Source organism: Trichosurus vulpecula, chromosome 1 (genome assembly GCF_011100635.1).
Source record: "Trichosurus vulpecula isolate mTriVul1 chromosome 1, mTriVul1.pri, whole genome shotgun sequence".
Lineage (NCBI taxonomy): Eukaryota > Metazoa > Chordata > Mammalia > Diprotodontia > Phalangeridae > Trichosurus > Trichosurus vulpecula.
The window spans coordinates 39,827,588-39,842,288 of NC_050573.1; the positions used below are offsets into that span (position 1 = coordinate 39,827,588).

Consider the following 14,701-nt stretch of genomic DNA (forward strand, 5'->3'; position numbering starts at 1 on the left):
TGGAAAAAGATTGTAAGGAATACATTGTGCAAACTGTTTGGTTACTGAAAGGGGTAGAAAAATAACTTGTGTGTAAGGAAAAAGGATGAAATAAATTTGTAAAGAAGCATAGTTTCTTGGGGAATACTGGATAGAGAACTTCCCTCTAGATGAATGGATTGAGAGGACTTGTTTGAGGGCAGAGAAAAGACAGGGGCTCAAGGGCATTGTGCTCTATCAGCTTACTTGCATTTGACGGTTTTTCGAGTTCTCAAGGTTATAACTGACAAAGTTGTAAATCAGAAAGCTCTGTGGAGACTGTGGGAAAATTAACTTAGAACCATTTGGTTTTTTCTTAACATATACAACTGAATGAAAATTGGATTTCTTTAGTTTGACTTTATAAGAGAATGTTGACCATCTTCCTCACCTCCGACTCTTAGTTTCCCCGGTTTCACCCAAGATGTAGCTCATGGCCCACCTTTCCTGGTCCCCCAACTGCTAGTGCTATCTCCTCGGGGATTACCTTTTATTTACCTTATGTATGTTTTATATGTATCTAAATTCCTTGAGGACAGGGACTGTTTTTGCCTTTATTTGTTCCCTCAGTGCCTGGCATATATACTAAGTGCTTTATAAATGCTTATTGCCTGCTTGACCACCAGGGTACTCTGATTTGGGCCTGGAAAGTGGAAAAGCCAGCTGTGAAGAAACTAAGTGTGAAGAGGCCAGAAGGAGAGTATGGTGATGGGAAAATCTCAGCTGTTTTGATGGGAACTTGCTGATTGGAAGAGAGGCTATTGCTTTGCTGATTGGCTAAAGAAAAGGCTGGATAAGTTGCTTAGATGCTCTTTGGAGGAGAGCCAATTTCTATCACTGTTTGACTTTATTTGCCTTCAGTGCCCTCTCCAGCTTGAGAGAGGAGAACCTTGAGAGGTACTGGGTTGTTCTCTTTTCTATCTAGTTTGAAAGGGAGATTGAGAAGGGGAAAAGACATAGCAGGAGCTTAAGGAATATGTCTTGTTTCATTGACTGTTGGTTTCTGGAAGGAAATTAGGGAATTGGACCATTTCCCAGAGTAGGTCAGGTTTTTCAGACCCAAACCCTACTTTTCTTAGGTCTGTTCTAGTTAGTATATTTTTTGCTTAAGACTCTGGTTTTCACAGAGCATTGCTAAGCTATAAGCAAGTTAAAGGTGAGTGTGTTTGCAGTGGCTGTATTTAATTTGTCTGTTTCGGGGCCTAAAAAACATCATAGGGAGTAAAGTTAGTATGGTGGGAAGGCAGGAGGACTGAACAGGGTGGTCAGGAGACATTGGTTTTAAAGCCACCTTTGGCACTGATTCATTATGTGCAAGTCACATCACTTCTCTAGAACTCAGTTTACTTTTCTTTAAACCAAGGAAATTAGACTAGGTCTTTACCAATTCTGGGGCTCTGTGAGGCTGAACTTTCCCTGTTCTTAAAAAAATGAAGAAAGAAGGAAGAAAAGAAGAATCCTTTAACATTTCATGGGGTCTGAATTACGTTTTTCTACCTTGCTCATGGAGAATTCTGCCATTAAGTTAAGCATAGTCTAGCTTTATTGTTTGTTTTCCTTGGCTCTGTTATAAATATGATCTTTCAGAACTGTATGTTTTTGGGGGAGGGAGAAGGTTTACAGGGAATGAATGATTCTTTGTGTAGAGAAATTTGCTTCATTTTACTCCCTTCCCAGAGCAGGGAACCAGATGATTTAACCAAAAAATTCAAAGGAAACTATGTTATTCTGTTTATCAGTGAAATAGTAGGAGACAGTTTGGGAATATTTGTTCCTGATAGTGTTACTTAGGTCAGTCATAAGAAAGAACAGACTTCTGTCATTTTTTAGTCACTAAGAAGCCAGGTAGGTCTTAAAAGACTGAACTGAACTGGACTGAATATTGAATAAGTGTCTTGAGTAGTTACTTCCTTCTTGTGAGCTAAATATTAGCTTAGTGGATTTTCACATTGGAAAAATATGAATTTGTGGGTTGGTCCTAATTCACTTTGAGGTTCTTTTTGAGGGGTAAATAGGAGGCATGTTAGTATAGTGTTTTTCCTTGAAGACATAAACAGTGAAATATGGCAGTAAAAAATATAGGTGACTTCATTGATTTGGAAATGGTTTAACAAATTGTGGCATATGAATGTAATGGAATAATCCTGTACCATAAGAAACAACAGTTATGAAGAATTCAGAGAAGCATGGGGACAGGCTATAGGAGTTGGGGGAGTGTGTGTGTATGTGTGTGTGTGTGTAGGTAGGGCTGGGGTGGGTTAGGGTATTGTGGGTAAGGACTATGGCGCAGTGTCCGACAGCTAATTTGTTAGTTGGTTTGTTGAAATTTTTCTTTCATCCTTATTACAAAGGATAGTTTGCTGGGAAGGGTAAGGCGGCAGGTGGGATATTTTTAGAAATAAATGCTATGTAAAAACAAAAGACATCAATAACTTTTGAAAATAGGTGGTTCAGCTGGCATTGAAAAACAGCCACGTTTATCTCCAAGTAACCCCATTATTTTGATTTGTATTCACTCTGGTTCTTACTGTGGAAATAGCATTTGAAATGATTCCTTAACTCTGTTTGGCCATAGCTCCCCATCTGTGGCCACTTAGCATGCCTCTTTACCAGGAAACACAGAGGGCCTTCCTTGTACATGCTAAGCAGGAACTCAGTAAATAAATGCTTGTTAAGTGAATGAAGGAACAAATGCAGTCAGAATTTTCTTTAGTGCCTCTATGTGTCTCCTCTGTCATTACGTACTAGTCATTCAGCACCTGCATTAGTGTGGGAAACACAATACCCCTGATTTGCTTCTCACCTTTGTTCCCTATAGAGTGAGCAATACTTGGGGGTGACACGGCCACTTTTTAATTCCTGGGCCCAGTCACACCTGTGCTTCTGGGTAGATTACTCTGGATAAGAACAAGAATATCTTTTCACCTCTGGCCTAAGAAATACCTGAGCCAGGATAGGTGAGCATGGGAAAGTAGCCAAGGAACCACTCTCATGAAGCAGAGGTTACTTCAGTGTATTCTGTAGTCATGTATCATGTGTTTCTTTGTTTCAGGTTATTTGCCAAACAGTGTTTATGCGGTAGAAGCAATGCTGGGTGCAGCAAGCATTGGGGCCATTTGGAGTTCCACATCCCCAGACTTTGGAGTGAACGTAAGCAACTCTCTTAGTGCTTTCTTCTGGCAAGGTCTTCCCTGCACCAGGAAGACTCCTGCTCAATTCAGTCCTGTGCCTGCACTGACATCTTGTGGCCATTGACAGGAAAACTGCTCTAAGTTCATGTAATTTATCTTGAGCTGATGGCCTTTTCAGTTCCTTACAGGAAAGGAATCTAAAAGTGATGTCGTGGGCAGGGGCTGGGACTCTTTGTGCTCACTCCTGGGTGTAATGACTGAGCTGTGGCTGGCTTGGCAGTAGAAGGGCCACGGTAGGGTCTTACCTTTCTTATTACTGGTTTTAGAATAGCTAGAGAGAACAAGTTTGAAAGATTATTATTCTCTGTTCTCCTTTAAAACATTCTTTTTTAAAAAGCATTCTTTTCTTTTTAAATTGTGAGTCCCAAATTCTGTCTCCCACCCACTGAAAAGGCAAGCAATAGGATATCAAGTATACATGTAAAATCATGCAAAAATATTTCCATATAAGCCATATTTTTTAAAAAAGCAAGAAAAATAAAGTGAGAAAATTATACCTCAGTTTTTGCTCAGAGTTCATTAGTTCTCTCTCTGGGGCTAGATAGCATTTTTTTTAAAATCATGAGTCCTTTGGAATTGTATTGATCACAACAGCCAAGTCTTTCGTAGTGATCATCATACCACATTGCTGTTACTGTGCACAACATACTCCTAGTTCTTTTCACTTTGCTTTGTATCTGTTCATTTAGATCTTACCACATTTTTCTGAAATTATCCCACTCATCATTTCCCATAGCACAGTAGTACTCCATCATGATCATGTGCCATAACTGGTTTAGCCATTCTCCAGTTGATGAGCATCCCCTTGATTTCAACTTCTTTGGAAAAGAAAAGAGCTACTACCATAAATATTTTTGTACATAGAAATCTTTTTCCTTTTTGTTTGATCTCTTTGGGATACAGACTTAGTAGTGATATTGCTGGGTCAAAGGATATGCACAGTTTTACAGCTCTTTGGGCCTAGTTCCACATTGTTCTTCAAAATGGTTGACCAGTTCACTACTCCACCTACAGTTCATTAGTGTGCCTGTTTTTCCTTCATCCCCTCCAGCATTTGTCATTTCTGATAGGTGCGAGGTGGTACCTCAGAGTTGTTTTAATTTGCCTTCCTCTAATCAGTAGTGACCATGGATAGCTTTGTTTTCTTCTTCTGAAAACTGCATGTTTGTATCCTTTGACCATTTAACATTTAGGAAATGGTTCTTATTTTTATAAATTTGATTCAGTTCTATCATATATATGTACACACACACACACACACACACACACATATACACATATACATATACACATATACATATTTGAGAAATGAGATGTCCATCAGAAAACTTACTTCATTATCTGTGGTACCTTTTAGCAAAATGTAGTTTCCCTAATTAACCCTTTTAATTAGGTCTGGTTTTGCTCTGCTTTGTACGAGATACGAGATTGTGATTACTACCCCTGCCTTTTTTTTTTTTTTTTAGTTCAGCTGAAGCATATTAGATTCTGCTCCAGCCCTTTATTTTAACTCTAAATGTGTGTTTCTGTTTAAAGTATCTCTTGGAAACAGCATATTGTTGGATCCTGGTTTCTAATCCATTGTTCTATCTGCTTCTGTTTCATGAGTGAGCTCATCCCATTCACATTCATAGTTATGATTATTAACTGTGTATTCCACTCCATCTCGTTTTCTTCTGTTTCTTCTTCTCTCTCTCTCTCTTTATCGTGTCCCTCCTCAAAAGTCTATTTTGCTTCTAACCACTGCCTCCCTTAATCTATCTTCCCTTTTGTCATGCCCCCTTTCTCTTATCCCCTTCTTCTATTTCCCTGTAAGTTACATTTCTGTATATATTGTATTTCTTTACACAGTTGAGTGTGTGTATGTTCTTCCATCTTTGAACAAATTCTGATGAGAGTGAGGTTTGAGCATTGCCTGTCACTGCCCCACTTTCCCCTCCACTGTAAAAGCTTTTCCTTGCATGCTTCTTTTATGTGAGATAATTTTCCCTGTTCTTCCTCTTCCTTCCCCCTTCTCCCACTGCATCCCTTTCTCATTCCTTCATTTTTTTTAGAGATCATTCAAGCATAATTGACACTTATACCCTCTGTCTATGTAAACTTCTTTTAATTGCCCTAATAATGATAAAGTTCTCAGGAGTTACATGTATCATCTTTTCCATATAGGAATGTAAGCAGTTTAACTTTATTGAAATCCTTGTGATTACCCTTTCATGTTTACCTTTTTATGTTTCTGTTGAGTCTTGTGTTTGAAAGTCAGATTTTCTATTCAACTCTGGTATTTTCATCAGAAATACTTGAAAGTCCTCTATTTCATTAAATATCCATTTTTTCCACCTGAAGGATTATACTCGGTTTTGCTGGTTAGGTTATTCTTGGTTTCATAATTAGTCCTGTGGACTTATGATTGATCATTATGCTAATCAAAGTCCCTAGTTCTTTCAGAGCTGTCTGTCTTTACCATAGTGTTGTCATTATATAAGTTCTCTTGGTTCACTTCATTCTGCATTAGTTCATACACGTTTTCTCAGGTTTCTTTGAAACCATCCCCATCATCATTTTTTATAGCACAGTAGTATTCCACTGCATTAATATACCATAACTTATTCAGGCATTCCCTAATTTATGGGCATCCCCTCAAATTCCCATTCTTTGCCACCTCAAAAAGAGCTATAAATATTTTTGTGCGTCCTTAGGGTTTCTTTTGCTTAGGACCAGCACCCTCCCATAATCTATCTTCCCTCTACTTTCCCTTTCTCTTTTTTCCTTCCTATTTCCCTGTTGAGTAAAATGTATTTCTGTACGTGTGTGTGTGTGTGTGTGTGTGTGTGTGTGTGTGTGCGCACTCTTCCCTATTTTCACTAATTCAGAGGAGAATGAGTTCCACATATCAGTTGTTCCCCCTCAGCTTTCCTCCTTGTTTATATAGATGGCTGCTAGTGCTTCCTATGTGAGAATAATTTCCCTAACTCTCCTCTCCACCAGCCTCCCCCTCCTGTCCCTTACCCCTCTCCTGTCCAGTGTATTCCTTTTTCCTCTTTCTTCCTTCTTCTCTTAAGATCATCAAGACATAACAGAAGCATTCCCTGCTCTGGTCTTTTCATTAAGCATGCTTGAAAGTCCTCTCTCTCATTGAATATCCATTTTTTCCCCCAAAGGATTATACTCAGTTTTGCAAGGTAGGTGATTCTTGGCTGCAATCCTAGCTCTTTTGCCCTCCAGAATATTATATTCTAAGCCCTCTGATCCTTTAATGTAGAAGCTGCTAAATCTTGTGTTATCCTGACTTTGGCTCCAGCATACTTGAATTGTTATTTTCTGGCTGCTTGCAGTATTTTCTCCTTGACTTAGCAGCTCTGGAATTTGGTTATAATATTTCTGGGAATTTTCATTTTGGGATTTCTTTCAGGAGGTGATTGGTGGATTCTTTCAATTTCTATTTTACTCCCTGGTTCTAGAATATTGGGGCATATTGATAATCTCTTGAAAGATGATATCTAGGCTCTTTTTTTGATCATGGCTTTCAGGTAGTCCAATAATTTCAAAATTATCTCTCCCGGAACTGTTCTCCAGGTCTGTTGTTTTTCCAATGAGATATTTCACATTATCTTCTATTTTTTAATTTTTTGGTTTTGTTTTATTGTTTCTTTTGTTTTGTTTTATTTATTTATTTTAATGTTTCTTGATTTCTCACATTAGCTTCCATTTGCTTCATTCCAATTTTTAAGGAATTATTTTCTTTAGTGAGCTTTTGTACCTCCTTTTCCATTTGGCCAGTTCTGCTTTTTAAGGCATTCTTCTCCTCATTGACTTTTTGGACTTCTTTTACCATTTGGCTTAGTCTGTTTTTTTAGGTGTTATTTCTTCAGTATTTTTTTGGGTCTCCTTTAGCAAGCTGTTGCCTTGTTTTTCATGATTTTCTTGTATCCCTCTCGTTTCTCTTCCAAATTTTTCCTCCACCTTTCTTACTTGATTTTCAGAATCCTTTTTGAGCTTTTCTATGGCCTGTGACCAATTCATATTTTTCTTGGAGGTTTTGGATGTAGGAGTTTTGACTTCATTGTCTTCTTCTGGTGTGTGTTTTGATCTACCTTGTCCCCTTAGTAACTTTCTATAGTCAAGAGTCTTTTTCCGTTGTTTGCTCATTTTCCCAGCCTATTACTTGACTTAACTCTTTATTAAAGTAGGGCTCTGCTTCCGGAGTGGAGGGTACGCTGTCGCAAGCTTCAGGGGTTTTGTGCAGCTGTTTTCAGAGATACTTCTAGGGACCCACTAAGTTTTCAGTTCTTCAGAGGTGATGTGATAAAAGGAGTTTGCTACTCTCCTGGCCTGTGCTCTGCTCTGTGTGACTGCAAGCACTCTTTTCTACCCTGGAACTGTGAGGAGGGTCCTCTTTCCATTGCTGCTGCAAGTTCTGCTATGCTAGTACTCCTTCTCACCCTGGGACTACCACCCAGGACCGTGACCCGGATCTGTCCTGCCTCAGTGCTAACAGAGATCCCTGTAATAGGCTTCTGTTTTTTTTTTTTTTGGGAGGGAGAAAGGCAGGGCAATTGGGGTTAAGTGACTTTCCCAAGGTCACACAACTAATAAGTGTGTCAAGTGTCTGAGGCTGGATTTGAACGCAGGTTCTCCTGACTCCAGGGCTGGTGCTTGTAATCAACTTCTGACCAGTTGTTCACCTCCCTTACCAAGTCTGTGGGCTGGAAGTTCTGGAAATAGCCACTGCTGCTTCTGCCGCCGATTCAGTTACTGCCAAGGCCTGTTTCTGGTTTACTGCGCTGGTGCTGGACTGTGCTCCACTCTCCCCTAGGTGTGACAGACCTTTCTGACTGAACTTCTGAGTTGTCCTTGGTGTCTGTGGGCTAAGAGGTCTGGAAACCACCACTGCTGCCAGTGATTCAGTCTCCCCGAGGCCTGCACCAGGTTTGCTGCGCTGGTGCAGTCTGCACTGGACTGGGCTCTTCTCTCAGACTGGTGCAGCAGGTCTTTCCTGCCCATCTTCCAAGTTGTCTTGGGCTGGAAATTTGTTTTACTCGGTCTCTTTGTGGGTTCTGCTGCTCTAGAATTTGTTTAGTCATTTTAAAAGGTATTTGGAGGGGTTTAGGGGAGAGCTCAGGTGAGTCCTTGCCTTTACTCCACCATCTTGGCTCTGCCCCTGAAGGGAGAGCCTCTTAAAGAGTCTCTGCTGTGTCTGGAGACAGTAAGCAGGTGGAGATCATTGCTTTTATGTCCGGCCCTTACTTCTTTCATCTCCATCCCTTTCACTCACGATTCTCAGATCTGCCGGATCGGGGGCTGCTCGGGCTTCACTGCGGCCCCCCTTTTTTATTTTATTTTATTTTATTTATTTATTTTTTTGGGCAGGGTAGTTGGGGTTAAGTGAGTTGCCCAAGGTCACACAGCTAGTACATGTGTCAAGTGTCTGAGGCTGGATTTGAACTCAGGTCCTCCTGACTCCAGGGTCGGTGCTCTACTCACTGCACCACTAGCTGCCCCCAGCCCCTCTTTAAAGGAGGTGTGTAGGGTGTGCTGTTCTCCTGCGTGTGCACTAGGTGGCAGCACAGCTTACTGCATGCAGAGCCGGGGTTAGGGCCAAGGGCGGCCTGATGGAGACATTGTCGAACTTGCAATGGCCAATTTGTCACGTCAGAATTTTCTCATTGGTCACAAAATGTCAGTGATGAGCACTTCCTTCCCAAGGTGATTTGCTCTTTCTTCTGGGGAAAGAGCTTTCATCTGGCTCGTATCAAGCGCTGTCTGTCCTTGCTTAGAGACCATTACTTTTACTGTCCAGCTCTCTTAACTCTTTATTTTCACATCTTTCTCAGTCAAGTTTTACCAGAGATCGCTGCTTCTTCTTGACCCTCATCCAGTCACAGCCGGGGCAGTTGGGAATTCAAAGCAGATTTTGGCATTGTTGCATTTTCCCTAAGTCTGCTGAATTATTCCAAGAAATGGGGAGGAGAGGTCATTCACGGAGGAGTGCCTGTAGGTAGAGGGACAGGGCACATTAAGGGCCCTCTCCATGTGTGGGTAACAGGGGCTGCAGAATGATTATTTCCTTTCTCCTTTTATTTCTTCTGTAGGGAGACCAGAATTACTCTGGAGCTGGCAGGGGTATCCTTCCAAGGGTCCCTCCCAGCTCTCCAGTGACCCTAGTAAAGAAAAGCCTGTTTGCCTCGTGTGTTGAAGTGAAGGCATCTCTTGTGGGGAGAGGTGAAGTGTTGGCAGCTTTTCCTTCACGGATAGGCCTGATGTACCTTGGCAAGTGAGGGCTGTGGAGTGGGGAATGGAAAAGTCATTGAAGGACTTTCCTCATACCCCCTTTTGTTCAAGCTGCTTGGTGAAAACTGCTTGGCATTTATTTGGTATTGACTTCTCTGGGCATGTCTTGTTTTTCCCCAGTAGAAGACTTGAAGCTCCTGGAAGGCAGGGACTGTTTTGTCTTTGTATAGGAGCACCTGGCACAATTGGCACATAGGAGCACTTAAATAAATGCCTATAGAATTGTGTGAGAAGTCACCTGGGTGACATTTGTGGGCTAGATAACAAGGCTGGAAGAAGTAACAGGAATGCCTTAAGTCGTTTGGTTACTAAAATATTTTGATCCATCTTCCCTGGTTATAGTCTGTGATGGAGTAGAACCAAGAGGAAAGACATGGAAGCAGGTGAGATGGGGCACAGATCCTTGGATAGATTGTTGGTCAGGAAATGGGAGGCCTTTCAAGACACCTCCTATCAAGCCAGCCCCCATTGGTGCACAATCTGAGAATCAGGAGTGAAAGGGATGGAGATGAAGAGATGTAAAAGCTTTGAGTTAGGAGCAATTGGGTGGGGGGTGCAGCACGTGCCAATGAGGGGGAGAGTGGGGCTGGAAGAAGGGAATAGCTGTCTGACTGCTGGGATTCCCTCTTGGCTGTTTTCCTGGCTGCTTGTGCTTGGCAACTTCTCATTCCTGTTCCAAATATTTGATGGCAAACTTCTGAGTGTTAGGTAATTGAGGAAAAAATGCACATTTCTATGTCTGTCCTCATCCAAAAGCATTTTAAAATAAATATTGGTATGAGTTCCACTTAAGTCCTACTGTTAAACCTCCTCATGCCATGGAGGGTCCCTGGTTTTTAGAGGCTGGACTTGTGGAACGTAAGCTCTGGCAGGTAGGGATGAGCATGTGCTGGATTGTTTTTGTCATACAAGGCCCCACCTTCCTGGGTATGGAGAGTGTCATCTCTAGGTTGTTGTAAGTTGACATATTTTTTGGCCACAGCAACTCTAGAAGGCCATTCCTAAGCTCAGTGTAGTGGGGTGACAGTCTTTGTTGGTGCTGCGGTCCTCACACTGACAGGTTCATGGATGGTGTGTGCCACCATGCCAAGTGTAGGCTAGTGAGACTGAACCAATATCTTTTTGTGACATTCCCACATACCTCGGCTTAGCACTGTTTGGATTTAAACTAACCAGTGTTAGCAAGCACTGTTTTCAGGTCAGAGACTGTGCTGTGCTTCTCAGGAGCTAGGGATGGTCGAACCAGGACCTCAGTTTTGGTTCGGTTCAGTTCAAGAAACATTTGTTAGGCCTCCTGTATTCTCGAGGCACACGGGTCCGAGGCATATTGGAAGCAGCAGTTTGAATACAGTTCTAGGCACTGAAGAAAAACTAGTTGAGATTTCTGCTTGTTCTGCTGCTGATGTTCTAACAGTCTCCTTTCTCATGCTTTTAGCAATTCAGGAAAATCATTCTATCTGCTCAGCGTGTGGAACACTGCAGAACTCAATAAAGATGCACTCACTGTATTAGGGGGATCATAGACAAGGGAGAACAGAGAAAATACCTCCTTTTGTAGTGAATTATGGCAATGAGCTTTTTGACTCATTGCCATGTTACAGTGCTTAATGCTTAAGTAATTGAACTGAGGTGATAAAAACTTCCTTCTCCCAGCATACTTTTAATAAATTTTTGGTTCTTGCTGTTGAATGCCCTGTCTGAATAGGAGTAAAATGTATTTTGCAGAAATTTATAAAAACACAGAAAGATTTGTTTTTTGAAATAGACCATCTCTGGAAACCATATTTCATCTTGTGATAGCACATAGCAAATGAACACTAGAGTTTGATCTAAGAAGACCTTAGTAGCATACTGATTCAACTCCAGCACATGAAAGGATTCCATCTTCATGTAAATGAGCTCAGGGAGCAGCCACACACGGATGGTCCGTCTCTTTTATTGGGTGTCTCCTGAGCATTCTGGGGTACACCGCCAAATGGGAGGTATGATCCCTGCCCTACAGGAGCTTATCGTATATGGTGGAGATCAGACCACCACAGGTAATCCTCATTCTTCATGGCCCAGAGCCAGCAGGTCTACCTCCGAGCTACCATGCATTTACTTATTTCTTATCTTAGCCCTATTGGAAATACTGTCCTTCAGTTCAGTTTAGTTCAACAAATGTGCTACGTGCTTGGCGTACAAAGACAAAAATGAAGTCATCAGACCTTTGTTAAGTGCCTACTATGTGCCAGACACTGCTGAGGATACAAAGAGAGCTGACAACAACAACAGAAACTAGTTGCCGCTCTTAGGGAGCTCACAGTCTAATGAAGAACTAGGGAACTTAGTGCTTCTTGTGGTGTGAAAGTGACTCTGGGATCTTGAAGGTTGTACTGTTGTTCGGTAGGCTCTGGCAGATGCAGCCAAGCTGCAGAGACTTCGTGGTGAAGTCCAGTAATGGACTATGTATCTCCTACCTGGGGGCCACCTTCCTTAGGCACACAGGGTCAGATAGAAGAGCCATGGTCATGGGGCGAGGGATATATGTGTGCTCGTATATATGTGTGTGCGTATTTGTGTATGTGTGTGTATGTACATATGAAAGCCTAGACTCTGAATGCTTCAGCTGAACAAACTCAAATGAGCAATCTGTCTGAGTCCTTGTTTAAAGGAACAGAGCCAGGGAGAAACAAGGGGAAATTGGGTTGTCGAGATAGGCTCTGGGGAGACAAATACTAGGAATGAAATAATCTCTACTCTCAGCAGGCTTGTATTCTAACACATAACATACGTGTGTGTGTGTGTGTGTATGTAACATACATATAAATAAATAAAACATAAATACAAATAAATGGGGCAGGGAAATACAAGGTGGTTGGAGAGGGTGGGCACACTAACAGTTGAGGAATCAGTAGAGGTTTTACATAGATAATGGTGATTGAGTCATGTCTTGAATAAATTAAATATTAAGTGCCTACTGTGTTCCAGGGAGATATAAATGCAAAGGATGAAGCAATCTCTACTTACTGAGCTTATATTCTAATGGGAGAACAAATGCATATACAAATATTTACAGGATAAGTATATAACGAATCAATACAAATAGAGTATCTCCAAAATCTTAATGCTGTTTTCCCCTTTTATAGTGCAGTTAGGTGCCAGAGTGGATGGAGCACCAGGCCTAGAGTCTGGAAGACTCATCCTCATGAATTCAAATCTGGCCTCAGACACTTATTAGCTGGGTAACCCTGGGCAGGTCATTTAACCTTTTTTCCTCAGTTTCCTCATCTGTAAAGTGAGCTGGAGAAGGAAATGGTAAACCACCCCAGTATCTCTGCCAAGAAGACCCCAAAAGGAATCATGAAGAGTTGAACATGACTGACACAACTGAACAATACGCTTTTCCTCACCTGTTTCTTTTGATTTTGGAGACGCTGCTTTTGTTACACAGAAGTTTTATCACGTTAAAACCATCAATTTTGTCTTGAATAATTTTCTTCTATTTAATAACATTTTTCTCCTCTCTGAAACTGAGGTATAGCATTCATTTTTCTTCCATTTAAATTTTTTTCTATTACTGTTCCACTGGGATTATTGTCATATATGGTATGAGAGTTAGACTTTGAACCCCCCACTTGGTCATGATGGTTGTTCCTGGTTCTCCCAGAAATTTTACTCAATAATGTCTCCATTCCTTAATGTTTTTATAATCTTGAGTTTTTAACACATAGATCTCTTCTGTATATTGTATTTGATTTTTGGGTTTTGTTTTCACTGTTTTGTTCCATTGATCTATTTTTAAAAAATGTTTTTCTCTCCTTTTTTTTTCTCATTTTTCTCTCCTCTCGGCTCCTCTTTTTCCTTTATTCTTTTGTACCAGTTGGTGATTTCATTAGTGCAGGAAGCTTCTGGATGGGAAACTCTTTTTACTCAATGCAGATCTGCAGCTTTCTGCTTTCAGAGAGTTGCCTGGAGCACTGAAAGATTCTCTGGCTTGCCTTCCCTGGGTGTCAGCCAGGCAGGACTTGAACCCAGGGTTTCCTGATTCTGAGGCCAGTACTCTGTGTGCTATGCCCATCTGTCTTGCAGCCAGTTTTCATAATTACTGCTTTATGTTACTCCTTAGCATTTACTTCTTATTACTTTAGTGGTTTCTGTGTTTTTCATCTTCATATCTAAAAAGTGCTTTAATTCTTTTTATAAGATCCTAGGATTTTTATTTATTTATTTTTGATGAATTCTTGTTCATACCTCTAGTCATCTTATCCTAGTTCTCTTTGTGTTCTGTGGATGTACGGGAATATTGATTGTAACAGACTTAATTCTCCTCCTCCTAAAATGCTAAAATTAGTGACTTTTGAATAATTAATGGTGTCTTTTTTTTCTTTTCCATCTCAGGGTGTACTGGACAGGTTTTCCCAAATTCAGCCGAAACTTATCCTCTCTGTAGAAGCTGTTGTATATAATGGCAAAGAACACAACCACATGGAGAAGCTGCACCGGGTTGTTAAAGGTATCTGATTCTCTTGGTTGATTGAGGTATTTCAGGACCTATTTGACTGGGATTGGGAGAGCAGTGGGGGTTCTCTGTCACTTCTTAAAAGTCATGGAAGAGAAGGAGTGGTATATGATAGAAGTTTTAAATTATGTTATTTTTTTTAAAATGGCAGCACAGTGTCTTGTCTGTTGTCACAGAAATCACAGAATTCAAAGTTGAAGGGGCCACCTAGTACACTTTACACTCCCAAAAGAATGCTTTCTACAACATGTTTGACAAAGAATCATCCAGCTTTTGCTTGAAGATTTCCCATGAGAGGGAACCTACTGCCTCCTGGGGTAGCTTGGTCTACTTTTTAGATGGTTTTGATTGTTAGGAAGTTGTTCCTTACATCAGACACAATTTGTCTCATTGTAGCTTCTACTCATGCTTCTTTCTCTCTTTTTTGAAATCTGTATTTATTCATTCATTCATTCATTCATTCATTTATTCATTCATTTATACATTCATTCATTTATTTATTTAATATTTTTAGTTTTCAGCATTGATTTTCACAAGAGTTTGAATTACAAATTTTCTCCCCATTTCTACCCTCCCCCCACTCCAAGATGGCATATATTCTGGTTGCCCCATTCCCCAGTCAGCCTTCCCTTCTGTCATCCCACTCCCCTCCAATCCCTTTTCCCTTACTTTCTTGTAGGGCAAGATAGATTTCTATGCCCCA

The 14,701-nt window shown here is 40.9% G+C and overlaps 1 protein-coding gene across 2 annotated transcripts in view; it reads left to right on the plus strand.

The window, feature by feature from the left end:
* The window catches only part of AACS (acetoacetyl-CoA synthetase), an 86,276-nt gene that overhangs the window by 22,383 nt on the left and 49,192 nt on the right, over positions 1–14,701 (plus strand). For both annotated transcript variants that reach the window (XM_036740770.1, XM_036740771.1), the window contains exons 5-6: positions 3,071–3,168; positions 13,878–13,992. In XM_036740770.1, coding sequence (XP_036596665.1) covers positions 3,071–3,168; positions 13,878–13,992 — 213 coding nt within the window. The remainder of the gene's footprint in view (positions 1–3,070; positions 3,169–13,877; positions 13,993–14,701) is intronic.